Source organism: Ips typographus, linkage group LG16 (assembly GCF_016097725.1).
Source record: "Ips typographus isolate SLU linkage group LG16, UJ_Ityp_2.0, whole genome shotgun sequence".
In the NCBI taxonomy this organism is placed as follows: Eukaryota; Metazoa; Arthropoda; class Insecta; order Coleoptera; family Curculionidae; genus Ips; species Ips typographus.
Window position 1 is genome coordinate 6,904,438 of NC_138437.1, and position 19,418 is coordinate 6,923,855.

General features: G+C 34.4%; 1 protein-coding gene across 1 annotated transcript in view; it reads left to right on the forward strand.

Annotated features, from left to right (window-relative positions):
- Positions 1-19,418, forward strand: part of PlexB (plexin B) — a 77,277-nt gene that overhangs the window by 50,791 nt on the left and 7,068 nt on the right. Inside the window, exons 4-10 of the mRNA XM_081994779.1 lie at positions 13,265-13,551; positions 14,372-15,284; positions 16,388-16,748; positions 17,663-17,763; positions 18,154-18,652; positions 18,714-18,947; positions 19,005-19,262. Of these exons, the coding sequence (XP_081850905.1) occupies positions 13,350-13,551; positions 14,372-15,284; positions 16,388-16,748; positions 17,663-17,763; positions 18,154-18,652; positions 18,714-18,947; positions 19,005-19,262 (2,568 nt within the window). The 5' untranslated portion in view covers positions 13,265-13,349. The remainder of the gene's footprint in view (positions 1-13,264; positions 13,552-14,371; positions 15,285-16,387; positions 16,749-17,662; positions 17,764-18,153; positions 18,653-18,713; positions 18,948-19,004; positions 19,263-19,418) is intronic.

Genomic DNA, 19,418 nt, shown 5'->3' on the forward strand with positions numbered 1-19,418 from the left:
GCAATAAATTGTAGCATCTCTAAAAAATTCAGACTTTTTAGTGCTTTTTAAGACTGAAAAATCGAGTTTAAGACTATTTCCAAAAGTCAAGTTTCTTCAGTAATAAAAGTAAAAAATGTTGGTACCAAATGCTACAATAATAGTCTTGACAACTAATTTTTAGAAATAAAATAGTCCGAAAATTTAATTTACTTCTAGACTTGTTGTCCAGAAAATTGAGTTATACACCAATTAAAGTCTTGAAAATATACTTTTGGACTCTCTTTAGTCCTAGTAAAGTCAGTTCTAGCATTAAAAGTCAACTTTTATATTATTTTTAGTAGTACAAAATGAGTTTCATGCACAATACAATCTTTGTCTTGATTTCCGGACTTTTTTTAGTTCTTGAATGCCAGTTTCAGACACTCAACCAGAATGGCAGTCTGAGAAAGCGAATCATAAGACCATTCCTAGTAGTAAAAAAGTTTTTAGACTATTCAGTACAAATTTGGACTTTCACAAATCTTGGATGTTCAGTTTTAAAATATAAAACGATTTTTTAAATTGAAATTTGGAGGACTGTATCTTCCTTAGGAAACGTTTTTCAGAAAAATGACACAATGCAAGTCAACTTATTTTTTGATTGTGAATTATTGACACTTAAAACTGGACCACCCTGTATAGTATAATTTAGTGACAGAGGTTATCGAGGATAGTTTTGTTCTCTAATTAACATCCCACAGATTCCAACGGCAACAGAAAAACAGCCCAATAATTATGCGACATACTAAACGAAAACTCCAAACGTTCATATTAGTGTTAAATCTATCCACTTCTGAACTAGCAAATATTGTTAATTCATCAATTAGCTAACTAACGTTAATTAGTAATTTATCATACAACTGTAAACACCTAAAATACGTTCATAGAAACATATCTGCATCCAAATTGACTTTCCTGTTGTTCTGAAAATCGATTTCATTTGGTTCAAATGCTTAGTTCGAAACGCAAGCAAATTAGTTTTCACTACTGTTACTGTATGTGCGAAATTGCGAAATTTTTTTGGTACTTTTTATTAAGGCTTAATTTAACGTTGGCTTTTAACAATGTAAACCACAGGTAATTTTGTTGTCAAAACTGTCTCCTATAATGTCTTAAATCTGGACAACAAAATACAGTGATTTGGATATTTGGAAACAATCCAAGAATCGACATTAATAATGTCTTTAACATTAAAACCAACTCAATTCGTCCTATATCTGATATTATCCTTTGTATAAACCAACATAATTACCAGTTAAAGCTGAATTTACTTTCGATGGTTCAAAACAATATTGTATGTGGTAAATGGTTGTCATTCACTCAATACTACAATAGAACGATAATAATTGATTATTGATTGAATAATAATTCCCGTGTTGTCCCGTTTTTGTTACATAACATGTATGTCGGGGTTTAATCTAGTGAGTAATATCGACATATTAATTAATATTATTTTAGATAAATGCTCTGCTAAAATATGTTTATACTGTAATAAATGAATTCATTTGCAGGTATAGAGGTGTATTTATGATGATTTATTCGAAACTAAATGTAACACTGCAACGCGAAAATTAGGCTTCATTTATTTTCGGTTGGCCGTCCTTTTGAGTGCTGTACAGTAAATTGTAACCATATATTGGTTTTTTCAGACTACACACAACGGAGCTTTGCGTTATTCCAAACTAATAAATTAATGACAATTATCGGAGTTGTATTTTGCACCTCCAGCAATTAACAACGAGTATTGCTTTCCAGATATGATCGGCCAAGTGGCAAAATAGAAAAATGAAAGTGGCCAATTGGCAGTTTAAAATATTTCCTGGTCGATGCCGGTCGGGATTACAAAGAGTTACATTTAAAAGGCCAAAGATAAATGATCATAAAACAAATCAGTGTACGCCTCCGAACTACCAGACCAGAACGTGATTTTTTATTGTTATTTTTCATCTAAGTGCGAGATTAAAACAATTCTAAAATGTTACACACGGTTTCTTTGTCGTGGAACGTTTGAACATTTCGGGCTATTCAATCCAGGACCGGAATCATAAACACACACCCATCAGCTAGGTATAATGTAGTTTAATTATCCTATGCCACAAACAGATTTAAATAGGTTTCGCCTTTAAGGCATCACCAGGCTATACATGAAACGGTGCTAGTTGTGGAATAAATTAAAGTTGTAGTAATTACTGCAGGCGTTATACACATGTCCTTCGGGACATAAATATCGCGACGTCATGATTTTAATTCCCTGACATTCCGATCATGTCTAACCGCAGTATCGCCTTTAAATAATTAAACTTCTACCAGTTTTTTTTCAGTCTGCTAAAACAATACAGATAGACATAATATATCAACTTTCACCGTTCGCGAAACACGAAACTCGTTAAGTACGGCTCTGGCCATTACATTTTATAAGGAGTTTAATGATCGTACGTGACTATTTTTTCTTGTAGATCAGGTTAAAGGAACACATGTTAACTAGCGTTTGATAAGATTTATGTGCGCTGAGGAGGCGGAGAAAAATGCACAGTAACACAAAACAATGACACTTAACAAAATCGACGGAGCACATAAAATACCGAATAACAAATTAAACTTCTTTCTAACATGTACTTATGTACATATTTATTGTTGTTTTAGTCACCACGCCCATACATAGCACCCGCAGAGCTATGACTTATCACTTACTATTTTACATTAAGGGGATCGGTAAAGAAAAATAGTAGCATTTTGTTAAAATTCTTCTAAAATTTTTAATTGACGTACTATTAAAATTATATTGACTTTTGCACATTTTATCAAGTGTCTTCTTTCATATGGTGTTTAAAAAACATCAATATATAGCCTAGTTTTTTTTAAATTTGTGTTAAAAGATGCATTGAATCTCCTATAAGACGTTTCCTGAAACGATGCCCTTAAACGGGTTTTGTATTATAATTTTGTTTGACATGAAAAGTACAAAGACCCCAATCTGCCAAATGCAACAATATTCTTCTTAATAAGGAAGTCATCTACTCGTTAAGTAGTTAATGGAAAAGTAGATTAAACCTTGAAGTTTGCTGATTGGAATGTAGAAAAACTGATCTGTCTGCGGACATCTTCAGGTCTGCTCAATATTCTGAAAAAAGGAAGAAACCATATGAAGAAGCATATGCAAATTAATAAAATTAAATTTTCTTTTGGGCAATTAGTAAAAAATAATTTTAAATTTAATTTACTAGAGCTCTTATATTTTTGTTCTGGGTTAGCTGATGAACCAGTTTACGTTTTTTACTTTAACTGTAAAATATGTTTTAATCTAAACCCAATTCAAAAATTAATTTAGTGTTAGTTTTTTTATAAGAGTCACAATTGGTAAAATATTTATAGTCAAATAACTAAAGGAGATAATTCTTTGAATAGGAAACATGATATGAGGTGCATAAAATAAACTTTATAAACGTATATCAATTAAGTCGAATTTACCTTGAAAGGTATCACTGCTTTACAAGATTTACCATTGTAACAAACAGTGATGAGAAACTAAATTGAACCTTATGGACATCCACTTTGTTTGTTAAAATTGAAGTCAATATTATACTTGGTTAAGGGTCAATTTAAACAGTCAACTCTTTGAGAGAGGTCTAGGATCGTCATTCTGAAGTTTAAAGTTTAAAGTCACTAAAAATTAACAATGAGATTGACTTTGCCTGAAACAAATGAACTTGTTTCTTATTAATATTAAATTATTTAAAAATATAAAACTAATTTATTGCACTTGTTGTTATAACTCAACAAAATTGACAGTTAAATTTTACAAAAATCATGTTAATAAGGGCGATTTTACTTTGAAACTAGACACTCTCTTAACGAGGTTTACTATTGTAACAAATAATGGTGAGATAAATAAAACGATTCACGCTCTCACGATATTTACCATTTTAGCAAACAATGATCCGAAGCAAAATTGAACCGTACTGATATACATTTAAATTGTCTAAAACTAAAGCTCTAAGTGTCAATTTACGCAGTCAAACTCTCAACACTGTCAATTATCATCAGTTCAATCTGCAATCAAACATTGACATATTATGGATTGCTGTTTAATTATAGCCTTTACAACTGATCCTCACTGGATTATATCGATATGTTTCTATGTCTAAAAATCATATTGATGAGGTTAAAATGCATTTGAAATAAACCTATAATGAGATTTGCTATAATAATTTTGTTTATGGTCAGCAATCAATGTAAAATTGTGATTCTGGCCCGTTCTCATTGATAATGTGCAGTTTGACAATAGGAGTATACAGTATACTCCATAAAAGGGTTTTATAATATTTAATCTTTTGCAAGACAATTTGTTACCTCCATCACTTTACTTGAATAGTCAAAGGAAAAATTGCTCCTAAAGCATACGAGCGGATTTGAAGCGTAGTGATGTTGGATTCTGTTAGAGTACCTCATTTTATTTCATAACATCTCTTTTCGGAAAAAAGATTTATAAATACGCTTGAAATGATGTTGCCAAGTTCAAACTTTACAATTGAAACAGGATCGAAACGCGATGGCTTAAACCAGCTTACTGGAACGTCTCAGTAAAACGGCAATGTATATGTACTCATTCATTTGTATGTATTTTTACTTTCAATGCAAATTGTAAAGATCTTTTGACGTGTAAGATGTTGTTTTATTATATATGGTTTGCTTTACTGTGGATGTTTCTCAGATATGTTACGTAAAGCGTTTTCTTCCATTATAATAGCATCTTATAAATCAAAGCAAAAATGTTGCTGAGAAACCCAATGCTCTTTTAGGTTAGGTTTGAATGTGTTTTTTAAGGTGGTATATCCCTTAACTTAAATACGTTGTTGTTTACCACTACTGTGCTAAACAATCTAAATATAGGACAATAAAATAGTGTTGAAAAGGTTTATTGTGAAACAATAAGTTAATGCATTGTGTATCGCTACCAAATATACATTTCAAACAAAAATCGAAGAGGAGCACACAATGACGCGATTATTAGAATATAACAAAAATAGAAAAACAACAAATCGATAACCTGGACGGGAATGTTTGCTTTTTCCTGGAAAGGGTGTTGATTTTTAATTAGTGCCTTGACCAGTTCAAACAACTGTTATTGTCATGTTTCGCAGATCGCTGACTTTAATTTGCAATGAATGACAGTGCTATGCGAATGTATTTTTTCAACGTTAGAATGACGTTTCCAAAACAATATCTGTTTACATGAGTGTGGTAAGGACTTATTGATTTCATATGCAGCATAAATCATTCTAAATTTCTATTAAAAAAATTACTGGAACGAACAGAAATATCTTTTTCATGGCGTGGACAAGCAGGAACGTAGAAAATCCCCAATGAATAATATGTGTTAGGCTGAAACTGTAACTGAAGCAACATCCGTTTTTACACACCTACCCAGCAGTGGGGCTTTTGCTTGCTCGATTTGTTTTATTGAATAATGATAAATGATGATAAATGATCCAGTAATTTTTCAATAGTGATCCCTCCGCTAAAAAAAGGGTACGCAAAATCATTGAATATTCCTTTGTTGTCTTTAAACCGATATAGCGTGCATCGGCCGTTATAAAATTTGCATTAAGTTAATTCTGACCGAATTTAACTTCTGATCACGTAGAATCACCTCTTTTTTTCGGCTGATAAAAATTAGAAACCCTTCACGACTATCCCAAAAACGTACTAATTGTCGCTGCTATGAATATGCATGTGGGAAATGTATAGCATGCACCTTGAATAACTTAACAATTAGGAATTCTTCTTATTACATTTTTTAATCAACTAATTAAATACTATTTCATACAATGGCAGTATATTAAAATATGTTCAGAATAAATAATGTAGAACTGATGAAATGAAGAATTCACTTGCGAAAATTTTTATATTTTATCCCCCAATCTTTTCTGGAGTTATTTCATATTTTTCCATTCCAGTTGAGGTAAGAATTTAGAAATGATTTTCTGAAGTTGTTTATCTACAACTTTCTGGGCAGAAAGGTATTCTGTGATGTTCCATATCTGGAGAAAATTTAGTTTGTTCAGTTACCAACGCATTATTGTAAATGTCAAACGAAATTTTTAAATCCATTATCCAAACAACAAATTTGTCCATTAGCGACGAAAATGTCAGGGCACAATGGCAACAAAGCGTCTAAACGAAGAGCAACAAAAATAAGTCTCCTGCATTTCATGGTGTTGTGTCGTTGTTATCGGATGCTGAGGTTATTCATCTTCCCATCAACATCAACCTGCGACGTTTCACGAATTCACCGTAACGCGTAGTACATTAACAAATTAAAAGCTCTTCCCCCGATACAATCTCTTTATTTACACCACGGGATCGATTTATTTCCCTATTTTTTTACAGGAGCAGGCGGCAAGTGCTACCTGCGATATTAATTACCCTCCAGTTGGTATTTTTGTAGCAATTTTAAAGGTTTCTCTATCAATTATAATTTCGCTAAAGGAAGTGTGTAAGTTTAGATGAATATCCGCCCGGATTTAAGTCTGGTTTAAAAAGTGGTCATAAATCTTCCCGCTTAATTAATTTTATTGCCGCCAACTATGGGGTAAGTCATATCCTACTGATTCCCACAACCATCGGCAAGTGGTGTTTAATTCCTGATAAGCCATTTTGTTGACTAATTTTTAACCTTAATAAAATCAAGTTTGATAAATCATAGAAGACAAGCTGTGCTTGGGAACAACTTGGGAAAGTAAGATGTTGGACTGTCCGTAACTTTTGGGAGACAAACCAAATGTACAATTAATTATTTGAAATTAAAGTTTTCTGCAGAAGATTAAAAGGCCTGTCATATTTGACTTGTTGATGAGCCAACACTAATTTCCGTCCTAAAGTGGAATGTCCCTTGACAAATCTACTCTGTATTCATCTCATATTTTGCAAAGAAAAAGTTTCGTGTTTACCCTTCAAGTTCCCGGCTACACCAACAACAAATAGAGGTATTTTTGTCTTACTCCCGTTAAATTGAAAGGAGCCTCTTTGTCCTGCTTTAAATTAGCATGAATAGCCCGAAACCAGATCTGGCTGCTAACTTCAGCGACCTGCTGTCAAAAATCCTTCTGTGAGACTGGCAGTTTAAATTTCACTATTTATTTTATTAGGTCGCTACGGCTTTGTTTTCGCGGCAAATTGCATTTCTTTACAAAAAAAACTTGATGAGCTTTATTATTATATTACAATGGCGTACCGCGAGGTTTTGTCGCTCATACATGTGCCCGGAATCACGATGACATGCCAGCTTTACTCTACTAATTATGAGACCAAATAATACTTCGTTATATTCGCCATAATGGATACCCGAGATGGTTTATATGCACATAAAAGAGACTGGTTCACTCGGTTTAATCATAGACGTGTAAGCAGCAAAACAAACTTTAAACACTCAATTGGCAGCATTGTTTTCACTCTATTCAACCTCCTTCCGTGTTTTAATTTGTTCCATTGAATTTATACCATTTCAGTCAAGTAACAATTTATTTAGAATGGATCCTGCTGCTCACATATTAAAAGTTTTTGTACTGCAAATAGTAAAAAACTAGACTTGGCACTTTGCAGTACATATTTACATAACTTGGTCGAACTGACAAAAAACTTTCCACTTCAGGCTGTAATAATTATTTTATTTTGTACGATCAAGTGCTCAATGTGTCACTAGTTTTAAGGCAACCTGGCATGGTCGTAATATATTTAACAATGTGTTGCAATATTGAGCAGCGTTCAACAGTTTCAGGCAACTGATGAGCTCCTATTTTAACTATGTAAAACATTAATTCAGAGCAATTCGTTGCTTTCATTAAAGTTTTATAGTAATTTTCTCTAATTTTCATATTTAGTTTAGATGTCATTTGAAGTTAAGGTAATATTGGTATGAATATGAAAAGTTTATGTTTTATATGGCCTACAAGCTGGGGCTAATTTTAGTTCACAAAAGTTATATGATTGTGATATTGTTGTTGTGGTGGAATTGTGTTTTTTTTAATAGGGATGTTTAAATACCCACAATAGTTGCTCCAGGTGCTTCGTTTAAAGTTTTTCTATAGCCTGAGGGTAATGTTTCTCATCATCCTGGTTTTTCTTCGCGTTGTTCGACCACGGAACCATAAAGGTTGTAACTGATATTGGTTCAGAAGACTTTTTGCCTCTAATTCTAAGTTTTGATGGGGAGTTTAAGGAGATAACTGTATGGATGGATTGGTGTAATTTTTTAAAATCCATCACTAAATCTTCTTTCTGAGTGACAGGAAAAAAGCATGAACTAGAAGAGCGTTATAATTGTTAATTTACAAAAAGGCTATTTTTAACGAACAGGTTAAATACCGACTCTTTACCGTGAACATGTTAAACTTTTACGTGAGCTCCGTAATTTGTAACAGCAACGTCAACTACGAGATTATTTTAAAGCTTTTTCGAACGTTCCTGCAATGCGGTCCAACCGACAGATTTTCAGTTTCAGTGCTTAAAATTATCCTTTGTATTCGCAAAAGTTGAAAGTTTTGCGAATAGAAAAGACATTTAATGCATATGCTCCGACAAGTACCCCAATGTGAAGTCATCCATAGTAATTACAAGTTGGCGCAGTGTCCTCAAAGTTGAAAGAATAATTTTATTTTAAGTTCCAAAGTTGCTCTAATTTACTTTTAACCTTATGTGTTTTGTTCGTTCCTGTTCTGTCTTTTGAATTTTAAAAGCCGCTTTCTGCTTCATTGAGTTGCAGTTTTACTGGGTTACTGCAGGAATTACATTGTCCGGGACTCGTTAAAACGTAATGTCTTGTTGTTTTTCATAGTGTGTCTTCCATCCAAATAATGGTCTTTTTTTAATCAAAATAACGTGGGTCCAATCATCGTTATAATTCTCGGAATATGTACAATTTAGAAGGCCGGCTCAGTTATCGAATTACTGATATTTACGATATTACGGTCACCCGAGACTGCATTGGTCAATTGCAATTTTATAGACTTTCACATAGCGAGAATCTTCCCTCTGGCTCCCTTAAGGCTCATTTGGATGCAGAATTGCTATTTCACCATCGACGATCGTTCTGATGGCGACCTTTTGCAGGCTACAAGTATTGTACTAAAGTACAACTGCTCAAATACAATAATGTTGGAGTTTACTTGACTCCCTGTACTAAAACATTCCTGTTTCAACCCTGAATCCCTCGGAGGGTTGCATCAGAAGGGGGGGCGGTCGGCACGGCGCTGTACACGTGGTCGTTGGGGCGACGGCGCGTCGCCCCACGCACAACATCACGATAAGACTAACACACCTGATGAATTAGTTGTATTCGAGCTTTGAAAGACCGAAGGAGCTTTGTGCCGATGCGCCATTGTGCTGTCAATTCGAGTTCGTTCGTCGTGGCTCTAAAGCGGAGTTAGAGAGAAAGTGCGTGCTGTGATTTTCTTCGACGGAATACCACTGCCATGTGTTTGCTCTTTTAGCTCAGGTTAATATTGCCTCAAGTTTCAAATTTCTTTAAAAAGCTCGTGTTCTTTTTTGTTAAAGTATTCAGGCCCTAGTGTAATTTAATAAAATGTGATGCGGTGTCTTGTATCAATATTATCCTACGTTGGAATTACAAACTATTAACTTATATTTTTTAGTATATAAAGATGTAATGTATCTAATTCTTTGTGAACACTAAAAACACCCTAAGGTAACTGAATTATGGATGCACTTTTTTTTTCTATGTTATTACAGCTTTTCAAGAAGCTCAGTTAATTTCACTTGGCCTGAGCTTCTATGATGAAGTAGATTAGTACTAAAAGTAATTGCGCTGCAAAGTTTATTTGTAGAGTTCCTGTCGAGGGAAATTTATGTTAGCTAAGAAAATGTTTTGTTTCGATTTCGGTACTTTGTTCTCATAGTTTCTCGCAAGAGTAAGTTTTTTAATTTCACTTTGGGTAACACTTAAGTGTGGGTTTTGAATTCTACAAATGCTTTATCGAGATCCGACATAGTTTGGCAGGCGTTTATTACAAACCTGGGACAATAAACGTAACATCCAAAATATTTGGAGCGCTCCAATCAGGTTACTAATTACGATAGTAATATAGAAAGCTCTTTGATATTATGTTAATGCATATATTGAAAACTAAAATGACGCGAACTATGAACTTCAGGCATATTAGCAACATTTTCATTAACGTTGAAATGCTTTTAACTTTGATTATAGTTTGAAGTGAAGTCATCCTGGTTTGTTCCAAAAATTCTCTATTGTTAATTACACTTCCAGTATATTTTCATGTTCTCCATCCTCATATATTTTTCTATCATTAGAGGGTTAAGCCAATTCTACCAAACTGATGATAAACATAGACTGGCAAAACACGTTTTGCTGCAAATGGCAGTGGCTTGTCTTGTCTTTTGTATCAGACAAGACAAGAAATGCGTGGCTATTTATTTGTTTAGAAATAACCAGTGAAGTGCAACTCAAGTTTGTATCCCAGGTTAAATTAAGCCCCATTTTTTAATATCTGACATTTTTTTCAGCTCTAAGTGGCTCTATTTTATTTCTAACCAACTACCAAAATTATTTATTTACCTCCATTGTAATACCATGGCCTAATCCCAACAATGTAACAAGCAGTTTCGCATAGTCATTTTGTTTACACTCACTATATTTCTTTTATTCTCTTCCCCCTATTTATCTATTTAGTTGGGTATTAATCTCATTCACTGCAAAATCAAATATCATTTTCTTTTATTTACTACCGTATAATGTTCTATTTCAGGATTTCATAAAATATCCATTTGTAGCGTATGTATAGTGTCATAAATGTCAGCATTATGCATTTCCTTGCACTATTTCTAGTTTTCCTACCGGAACTCTTGACAAATAAAAATTGGTTTATTTTAAATTAGCTCACATACTAAATACTTTCAAATTATTAATTATAAGCCCTTGCTTTGAGTGCTTCAACGTCTTAGTGTATTTGCATCATTTATCAAGAATTTGCCTTTTCAGCTAACCTTTATGTTTAATCTTTGAACATCCATCTTCAGTTACTGCACTGAGACAAAAGTTTAATTCAAATTTGAAATACAAAGTGGAACGCAATATCTCGTTATGAACACCTGAATTAGCCTCCTCAATTACACTCAGGTGAACGAAGTTAGAATTGTATTAGAATATCAAAGTGAAACCCAATGAGGTAAAACGATACCAAATTGTAGAGGAAAATTTAACTTGGCTTTTTAGTTAAAAATTGTTCTTTACTCTATAGGCGACAATTTTCTTGTAATATTTCAGTATAAGCTTAAAAGCATGTCGAAAACATCCGTTTACATTAACTTTAATTATCTCAGTAATTATACTGAAACTTTCAGCTTGTAATCTAAACTTTTCCACTTGTACTGCAATCAAATTAACGTCTAAAATTTGATGTTACCTACTTAAAATATGTGAAAGATTTCATATTCAGTGCTATATTTCTAAGCAGACAGATATAGATATTTTTAGCATCTTAAAATCTGTTTGTGAAGGGCCTTGCAACGTGTACATTTGTCAACCTTAATAGTTAGTTATATTCTTACTTCTGTAAATGATAGATGTTTAAGAATAGAATAAATTGAATAACTGGTTTTAAGTCAGCCTGACAATTGAAATTGAAGTAAACTTGTGTCTTAACAAGACAAGGGCAAAGATATATAGGTACGGGTTGTAATCAATAAAGCAATCCTTACTATACCAGTGGACTTGAGTCTAGTTAAGAAAGATCCTATCTTGGCTCAAAGTTTAAAGTGCCGGCCAATGGAAGTTTGGAAAATCTCATTTCAATCTATCACTTTATCTCAAAAGGGACTATGATAATGGAGTATGTCCATAACGCGTCATTACTCCAGTTCGAGATGCTGTAAATATCAAACAATCACATTTTTCACAGTTCAGAGTAAATCTGACAATTCAACGTGTCGTTTCAACAAACTTTAATACCATCTTACTTTTAAAACAATTCAATGTTATTAATTGCAACAAATACTAGCGGTATATCTATTCTGTCGTCCCGGAAGCCCGTCCAACTGGAAAAGGCATCTAGGGTTTGGGTCATAGGGTATCGGAAACAATCTTGGAAAATTGGCAATAAAGCAACTCAGTTAATTAGTGGGAGCTTGAAAATTTATAATTCTGCCCTCTTTGGTTAATGCTTAATATAACTTAATGTCCCAGTTGGGAATACAATTTCCACGCCAATTTGTGTAGATTCTCTCAGCTAGTGTTAATGATTATTGACAACGGTATTTTCTTAGAATATTTTAAAGCGTCAAATGCACGGAATGTTTTTGAGCTTTTTAACTAATAAATAATGAAGTTGGACATGATGAATGTTTGGTAACATCTTTTGACTAAAACGAGAACGGTCCAATCCGAGTTGTGTTTAAAGCAATGTATTTTCGTTTATCTTGTCCAAAATAATTTGTTTTGCAAATATCTTAGAGACGTTAAACTGTTTCTGGAAAGTTTTCTGGTTGGAAGTTTTTAAATTGACTGGGCAGAAGTTGCCAAGGTTGATCAACCGCATATATACGACCTGAAAAATAATGACCCCGATTTGAATGTTAACTTACAGCTCTCCTAATCGGATGGTTACGACCTTACTGGCGACCCTAATTCCCACTGCTATAGTTTTCGGAACCCAGCAGGTAAAAACTAATACCCACCTTTCGAACTGCCCTTCCTAGTAAACCCACCATAAAATATTATTGCCGCAGATATTAAGAGAGTTAACAGGATGCAATAACGTTGTATAACTTCGTTATATAATACTTTGTTATTGGGTAACTTTGTAGCGGAAGTTGAAGCAAATTCAATTTAATGACGGACCCTTAGCTTAGCCGATTTTATTTACAATGCCAATAAATAAACATTTATATTGCCTCGACATTTGGGACATTTCACACTTTATGAATTTAGTCATTGATTTAAGACCCTAAAATAAGTTCAGAAGTATATTAAGGAAAATTATTCCCAGGGTGGCGAAAGGAACCGTAAATACTGGTTAGTAGATTTTCACTATGAATTAGCTTGTTTACTAAATCATGAGGGTACATTTTCTCACGTCGGAGAATGGTTTACAATCAAGAGATTAGTTATTTTAGAGGTGCAATATTACTGTGTATTAGTAGTGACTTATTTATTATACTTAGACACATGTTATGAGAACTAATACTAAATTTGAATATGGTTATGTTTTAGTGATGTGCGCCTGCGCTAAGGCGTGGAGAGGCCTGCTGATGGGCATGCCTGCTCTCAGGCCACCGCCAATAAGTGACCCGCGGGTATGGTAGGACTGTGGGGTGTGGGACTGGCAGCAGCGGCCTGGCTGTGTCTGGCTGCGGGGCTGCCAAGGGGGCCAACCGGACTTAAGCCACCACTGGTCGGCGCCGGTGCCCTCTTGGCTCAGTACCCTCGTGCTGGTGAACCTTCACTCCGCCTGTCTCACATGGCTATTGATCACAAGACACGCAGGATTTACGTTGCAGGTAAGAACATACGATTTATCCTTGTAAGTTGGTTCAGTCCTCACCTAAACGCCGGCACTGGAAAACTTGTGATCGTATTATTTATTTGAAGGGGGTGCGGGAATGCTATGAAAATGTAATAGCTTTCTGATTATAATTTACTTACAACACCTTTAATCGATAATACGATCATTTATTTAAACGGAATTCAACACTAAAGTGGATATACATTGGACGGCAGATGTTTAAAATACATTTTAGAACCCTTTTATAGTTGCGGTTTTTTTGTGTTTTTATGTAACAATCTGTATACCTTCAACAGTTCTACTTATCTCATTACATAATGTCTAAATGAAAATCATCGGTAAATTTGTTTATTTAAAATATAAAATTTCCACAACTGCACTCGTAAAACTGGAATCTCGAAATTTCATGGCAGATTTTCTTATAGTGGCTTGATTGATTAGACAGCCTGGATACTTGTTATCTAGCTTGTTATTGAATATGTCACGGATTTCTTGCTGTGTTCTAGCTTTGTCACCGGGTCTTAATAAATTAGAATTTCTATCCACTGCGTTTCTGATAAATGAGCCATTTAGTTAAGTATTTCTTCTCATAGAAAACACAGAGTGAGTTTCCAGTCAATCGATTGAACGTCTGTCTTAGATGACAGTTTTTTTTATATCAGTCCATCAAACATCAAAATACCTGATTTTTAAATACATTTATATTCCATGCATTTGCCCCTCATTGTATTTAATGCCACAATTTGCGTAATTACATACTAGTAAACTGTTGCATAAAATTACGCTAAAACCGACCTATCTATATCTACTTACAGGTGTAAACGTGCTTCTACAGCTGGACCCCAATTTGAACTTAGAGCACTTCGTGATAACAGGTCCCAAAAATGACAGCCCCCTTTGCCATGCTACAGGTTGTACGCGAGATATACCTGTTTCCCTTATGGATAATTACAATAAAGTGCTTCTTGTGGAACCAGAGTCACGAAGTTTAATTATGTGCGGGTCTTTACATCAGGGCGCTTGTTCTAAGTACCGTCTTAGCAATATTAGTGCGGAAGCAAAGTTTATTCCACGAAGCGTGGCCGCTAATGACGCGAATGCCTCAACTTACGCTTTTATAGGCCCTAAAAGTTACAATGCCTGGACTCGATCGAATATCCTTTACGTGGGAACGACTTTTACCAACCAAGGCGAATATCGACACGACGTTCCAGCGATCGCTAGTAGAGACTTGGATAGCATGGAATATGCCGAAGATTCCTTCAGTAAACAATCAATGGTTCAGATTGACGTCAAGTATAGGGACCATTTCATCATTCAATACGTATACGGCTTCAACGCTAGTGATTACGCTTACTTCGTGATAGTGCAAAAACAGTCTCATCTTCCTGGACAGGAAGAGCAAGGATATGTGTCGCGATTAGCTAGAACTTGCATTAATGACCCTAATTACGACAGTTACACTGAAGTGACATTACAGTGCGTGGATGGTGATGAAAAGTACAATCTAGTGCAGGACGCTAAGGTTACGTTAGCTGGAGATGAACTAGCTGATGCTATGGGCATTGAAGTTAACTCTCCAGTTTTGATTGCCGCTTTTAGGCCTGCGAAAGGGATCACCAACGAACCACAGAATCATTCTGCTCTTTGTATTTTTTCTCTTCGAGATATCGAGAACAAGTTTATAGAGAATATACATATGTGTTTTAATGGCAGTGTTAAGTATAGGTAAGTCAATTTCCAAAATATTTGTTTTCTCTTTTGTTTAAAATTGGTTTATCAAACTGTTACTTAAACTAATAATCCAAATACAGTTAAGAATTGTCTTACCTTTAATGAGGGACTTTATCACTGGATATAGTTTACTATCTTGTTGGTTTTACTCTTGATGGTCATGTCATATCTCGAATTATGCCAACCTACAACAAAGCACTTTTTAAAATATGTCATAGCTGAAACATGTTTTTACAACCCTAAAGAAAATGTAAAACAACACACAGACTAAAAGTAGACTGCAAATTAAGTCTCAAATTTTGAAGTTTACGCTCAATATAACCTAACCTAACCTAGAAAAGTTTTAACGAGCAAGTTGCGTGATTAACCCTGTATTGTCCCTTTTTAAACATCGTGAAATACGGGTGCGACAAATATCATCACTTTACTCTGTCATCTATACTTTATTAGATTAAACCCTAAAAATTAGCATAGTTTAACAACAATATTTCATTTTACTGCAAAAGTTGATTTTACCTTTAAAGCTTGCTAAATCTACACTGAGAAAATGGGCAGGACGTAGCACTGGGAAGAGGGAAACTAAGAAAAGGCACATAAATCCATTTGGCTCCCATTTTCTAAGTGTAGATTCATTAACTTTTCAAAAGACGAAATGTTACAAAGGTTCAAGAAAACTACGAGGTTGACAGTGCTAAGTATTTACAATTTAAGACTTTCAGACAATTATTGTTACGTATATAACTTTTAGGGAATGTTTAAACAGGTAATGTGAGAAGGTGAAACATTTAAACTTTGTAATTTCCACTCTAATTAAAGCTGAAATAAGATTTTACTTTTTCAAGTTCTAACTTTTCAACTATGCCATTTTCATATTTACATAATAGTTATGTTGATATATGATAATAGAATACAAAGCATGGTGACTGTCCCAGTATAATATGATATAATAATAATGGACTTATACACGCTATAAGGCAGGAGAATTGTATAAACGGTAAAAACCTGATTTAGTCAATTTCTGTTTTTTTGTTAGGTTTTATTATAATCTAGTTGGCTACAGATGTAGGTGTTAAGTTAACAAACTGTTCTTTTTCCAGAAACATGGGTTATATATCAGGTCCTGTCCTGGACGGTAAATGTCCAGCAGGAGGATCAGCTGGCAACATAGCCAGTTTTTGTGGTGATGTAGGATTGAAGATCAGTGGCGTAACACCAATTTCCACCAACGCCGCTTTGGTTTTTCCAAATATATCTTTATCAGCCGTAGCCACCGCCTCCACTGGAAAACACGTGATGGCTTTTTTGGGTACCACAGATGGTTACATTAAGAAAGTTCTATTGAATGGTCCATCACCGCCGGAATATGAACAAGTGTTAGTTGATGCCGGAAATCCTATTTTACCTGACACCACCCTGTCATCTACTGGAGATTACCTTTATGTGTTATCAAGTTCTAAGGTAAAATACCCTTTTTAGGTTTCTGATATTGCACCTTGTTTATTTTGTCGCTTTAATAGTTACAAGATACCTGGGACAGATTCAAAATCGGTTAAATATCACAAACAATAGGTTATAAATTAATCGCCTAGACATTTTAGAAGCTTTTTAAAATTACAAGGTTGCCAATTTGTTTGTTTTATAAGGAAATACAAAACTGACGACAGTTTTGACTTCTAGTAATTTTCTAGGATTTGCCAGAAACAAAATTGTTAAAGATTTTTAGCGTTGGAAAGGTGATGCAATTAGAGGTAATTTCATTGGCATAGCGGGAGGATATTTGAAATTAGGAAAAAAGATGGTTGAAAAAAGGACTTGACAACCTCTCTTTGTTTCCGGCGGTATAATCTAACCGAAAGAGGCTAAAAAATAGCAATTAAAAAATATAATTATCAGCAATTTTCTGTATTGATTCTTGAAACTGGTTTAATGCACCAAGTAACATTTTTGAAAATGGCGTTTACAAAAAAAAAATATATCTTAGCATACCTTTGTTGACATATTGTGTAAAATCGCAATGCTAACAAAAGAAAGCAATAAAAATTATATAAAACCTGCGTTTTTTACTTTAATCCATTCTAGTGTTTAACAAGAACAAACGGTCTGAGAGGATATCCGATTTTGAATCAACAGGTTTTTTTCATTTTCCAACACCATTTTCTGACGGTTTTCAAGGGATTTAATTGATTTGAGCGAATCACCGAAACGAAAAACATGTACATCTAAAAGGCGGTTTAATCCTATTAACTTAGTATCTTATGTCGAATCGTGATTTGACGGCGCGATCTGAACATAAAAATGCACTTTGTGTTAATAAACTTCGATTTATCAGCTACATTTTCCCAGCTGTTTCCTATTGTCTATTTCCATTCCAGGTGTCTAAAATAAACGTGGAACACTGCAGTACGTACACTAATTGCTCGGCTTGTTTGGAATCGAAGGATCCTTATTGTGGTTGGTGTTCTTTAGAGAAACGGTAAGCAAATAGTTTAATTAACTTCAGGGATGATAGGAGATAAGAATTTCCATTTTAATTTATGAGAGAATCTTTGTTTGGCTTACCGTAGGACCGTAGGCAGCTAATAATATTCTCTTTTTTTTTAAAGCAATCTCGGTTTTGTTTATTTTGAAGTTTTAAGCGGCTTGTACCGTGTCATCATCAATCATGGACACATCATGGGTCCTAATTAAAGGAAGTGAAGCTTTTTATGCAGTCATCCGATATCGTCCTATTATAATTTTAAATACCTTATTATGTTTCATCAGTATAATATTTAAATTAATTACCGATAATTAGGGACGCGGGTTTACTTTGTATGTTGAGTTTATCAATTTTGGGTGTTTTAGGTTCACTTTTTTTTTCTAGATGTACTGTCCGGAGTGCGTGCCAAAAAGCCTCTCACAGTGCTCCTCGATGGTTATCTTTGGGTACTGGTCAGCAGTGTATAGATTTTGAACAAGTCCAACCAGAACGCATCCCTATCAATCAAATGACAACCGTCCGATTAACTATAAGAACCCTTCCTGAACTACCCTATGGCGCAAAATATAAGTGTGTCTTTGGATCATCCGATCCAATTGACGCACAAGTTACTGATTTTGGACTTAGTTGTCCAACGCCGGACATTAGCAGACGGCCAAAAATTCCTGCCAAAATGGATCATATTTTGGTTCCTTTAAGTGTTCGTTCATCAGAAACCAACAAGGACTTTGTCTCTAGGAACTTCGCCTATTACGACTGCGAGAGGCATAATACTTGTGGTGAATGCGTTAGATCCAAATGGGCTTGTAATTGGTGTGTTTACGAGAATCGCTGCACTCATAATATATCCAATTGTCAACGAAACGTCATCAGTGGAGAAAATGTAAGTATACATAACAGTCTACTTTTTGCAGATTAAATGTGTAACTTTTGGTGTTTTGTAGAATCCAGATATACTGCCTAATCATGGTTACGCGTACTGCCCTCAATTTAAAAAACGTGATGTGATATTACTTCCCAATAATGTTTTGAAAGAAATTGTGTTTGAAGTGAGAAATTTACCACATCCACAAGCGGGCCACTTTGGTTTTCAGTGTATAGTAGTTATAGAAGGTGCTACTATGTTAGTTCCTGCAAGAGTTGATGCTGATAAATACATTGTATGTGATAAAACGACTGTAAGTGTTCCCTATATTCTATAATTTACCTAATTTTTAACCATATTTTATTACTAGTATTCATATGAGGCCAACGAAGGTGAACACGAAGCTAGTGTTAAAGTAGTATGGAACAGAAGTCACCATATAGATTCTATTAATGTTATTTTATACAAATGTGATATATTGGGTTCTCACAGAGAACATGCTGACTGTTCGTTATGCGTTACTCGAAATTCTAAATACCAGTGTACCTGGTGTGGCAATTCCTGCCAGTATGCAGAGACTTGTTTGCATACGCCTCATATTGAATGTCCACGTCCTAGGATCGATGTGGTAAGTTAATTTAAGATATTTTCAAATTAAGTGGTATCTAGTTTCAGTAAAGACGTTAAGCACTTGTCTATAAAGTAATAAATTACTTTTGTATGGGATGTATGCATGGCTGAAGCCAATTTCCAGACATATCAATGTTGATAACGATCAGCCCAT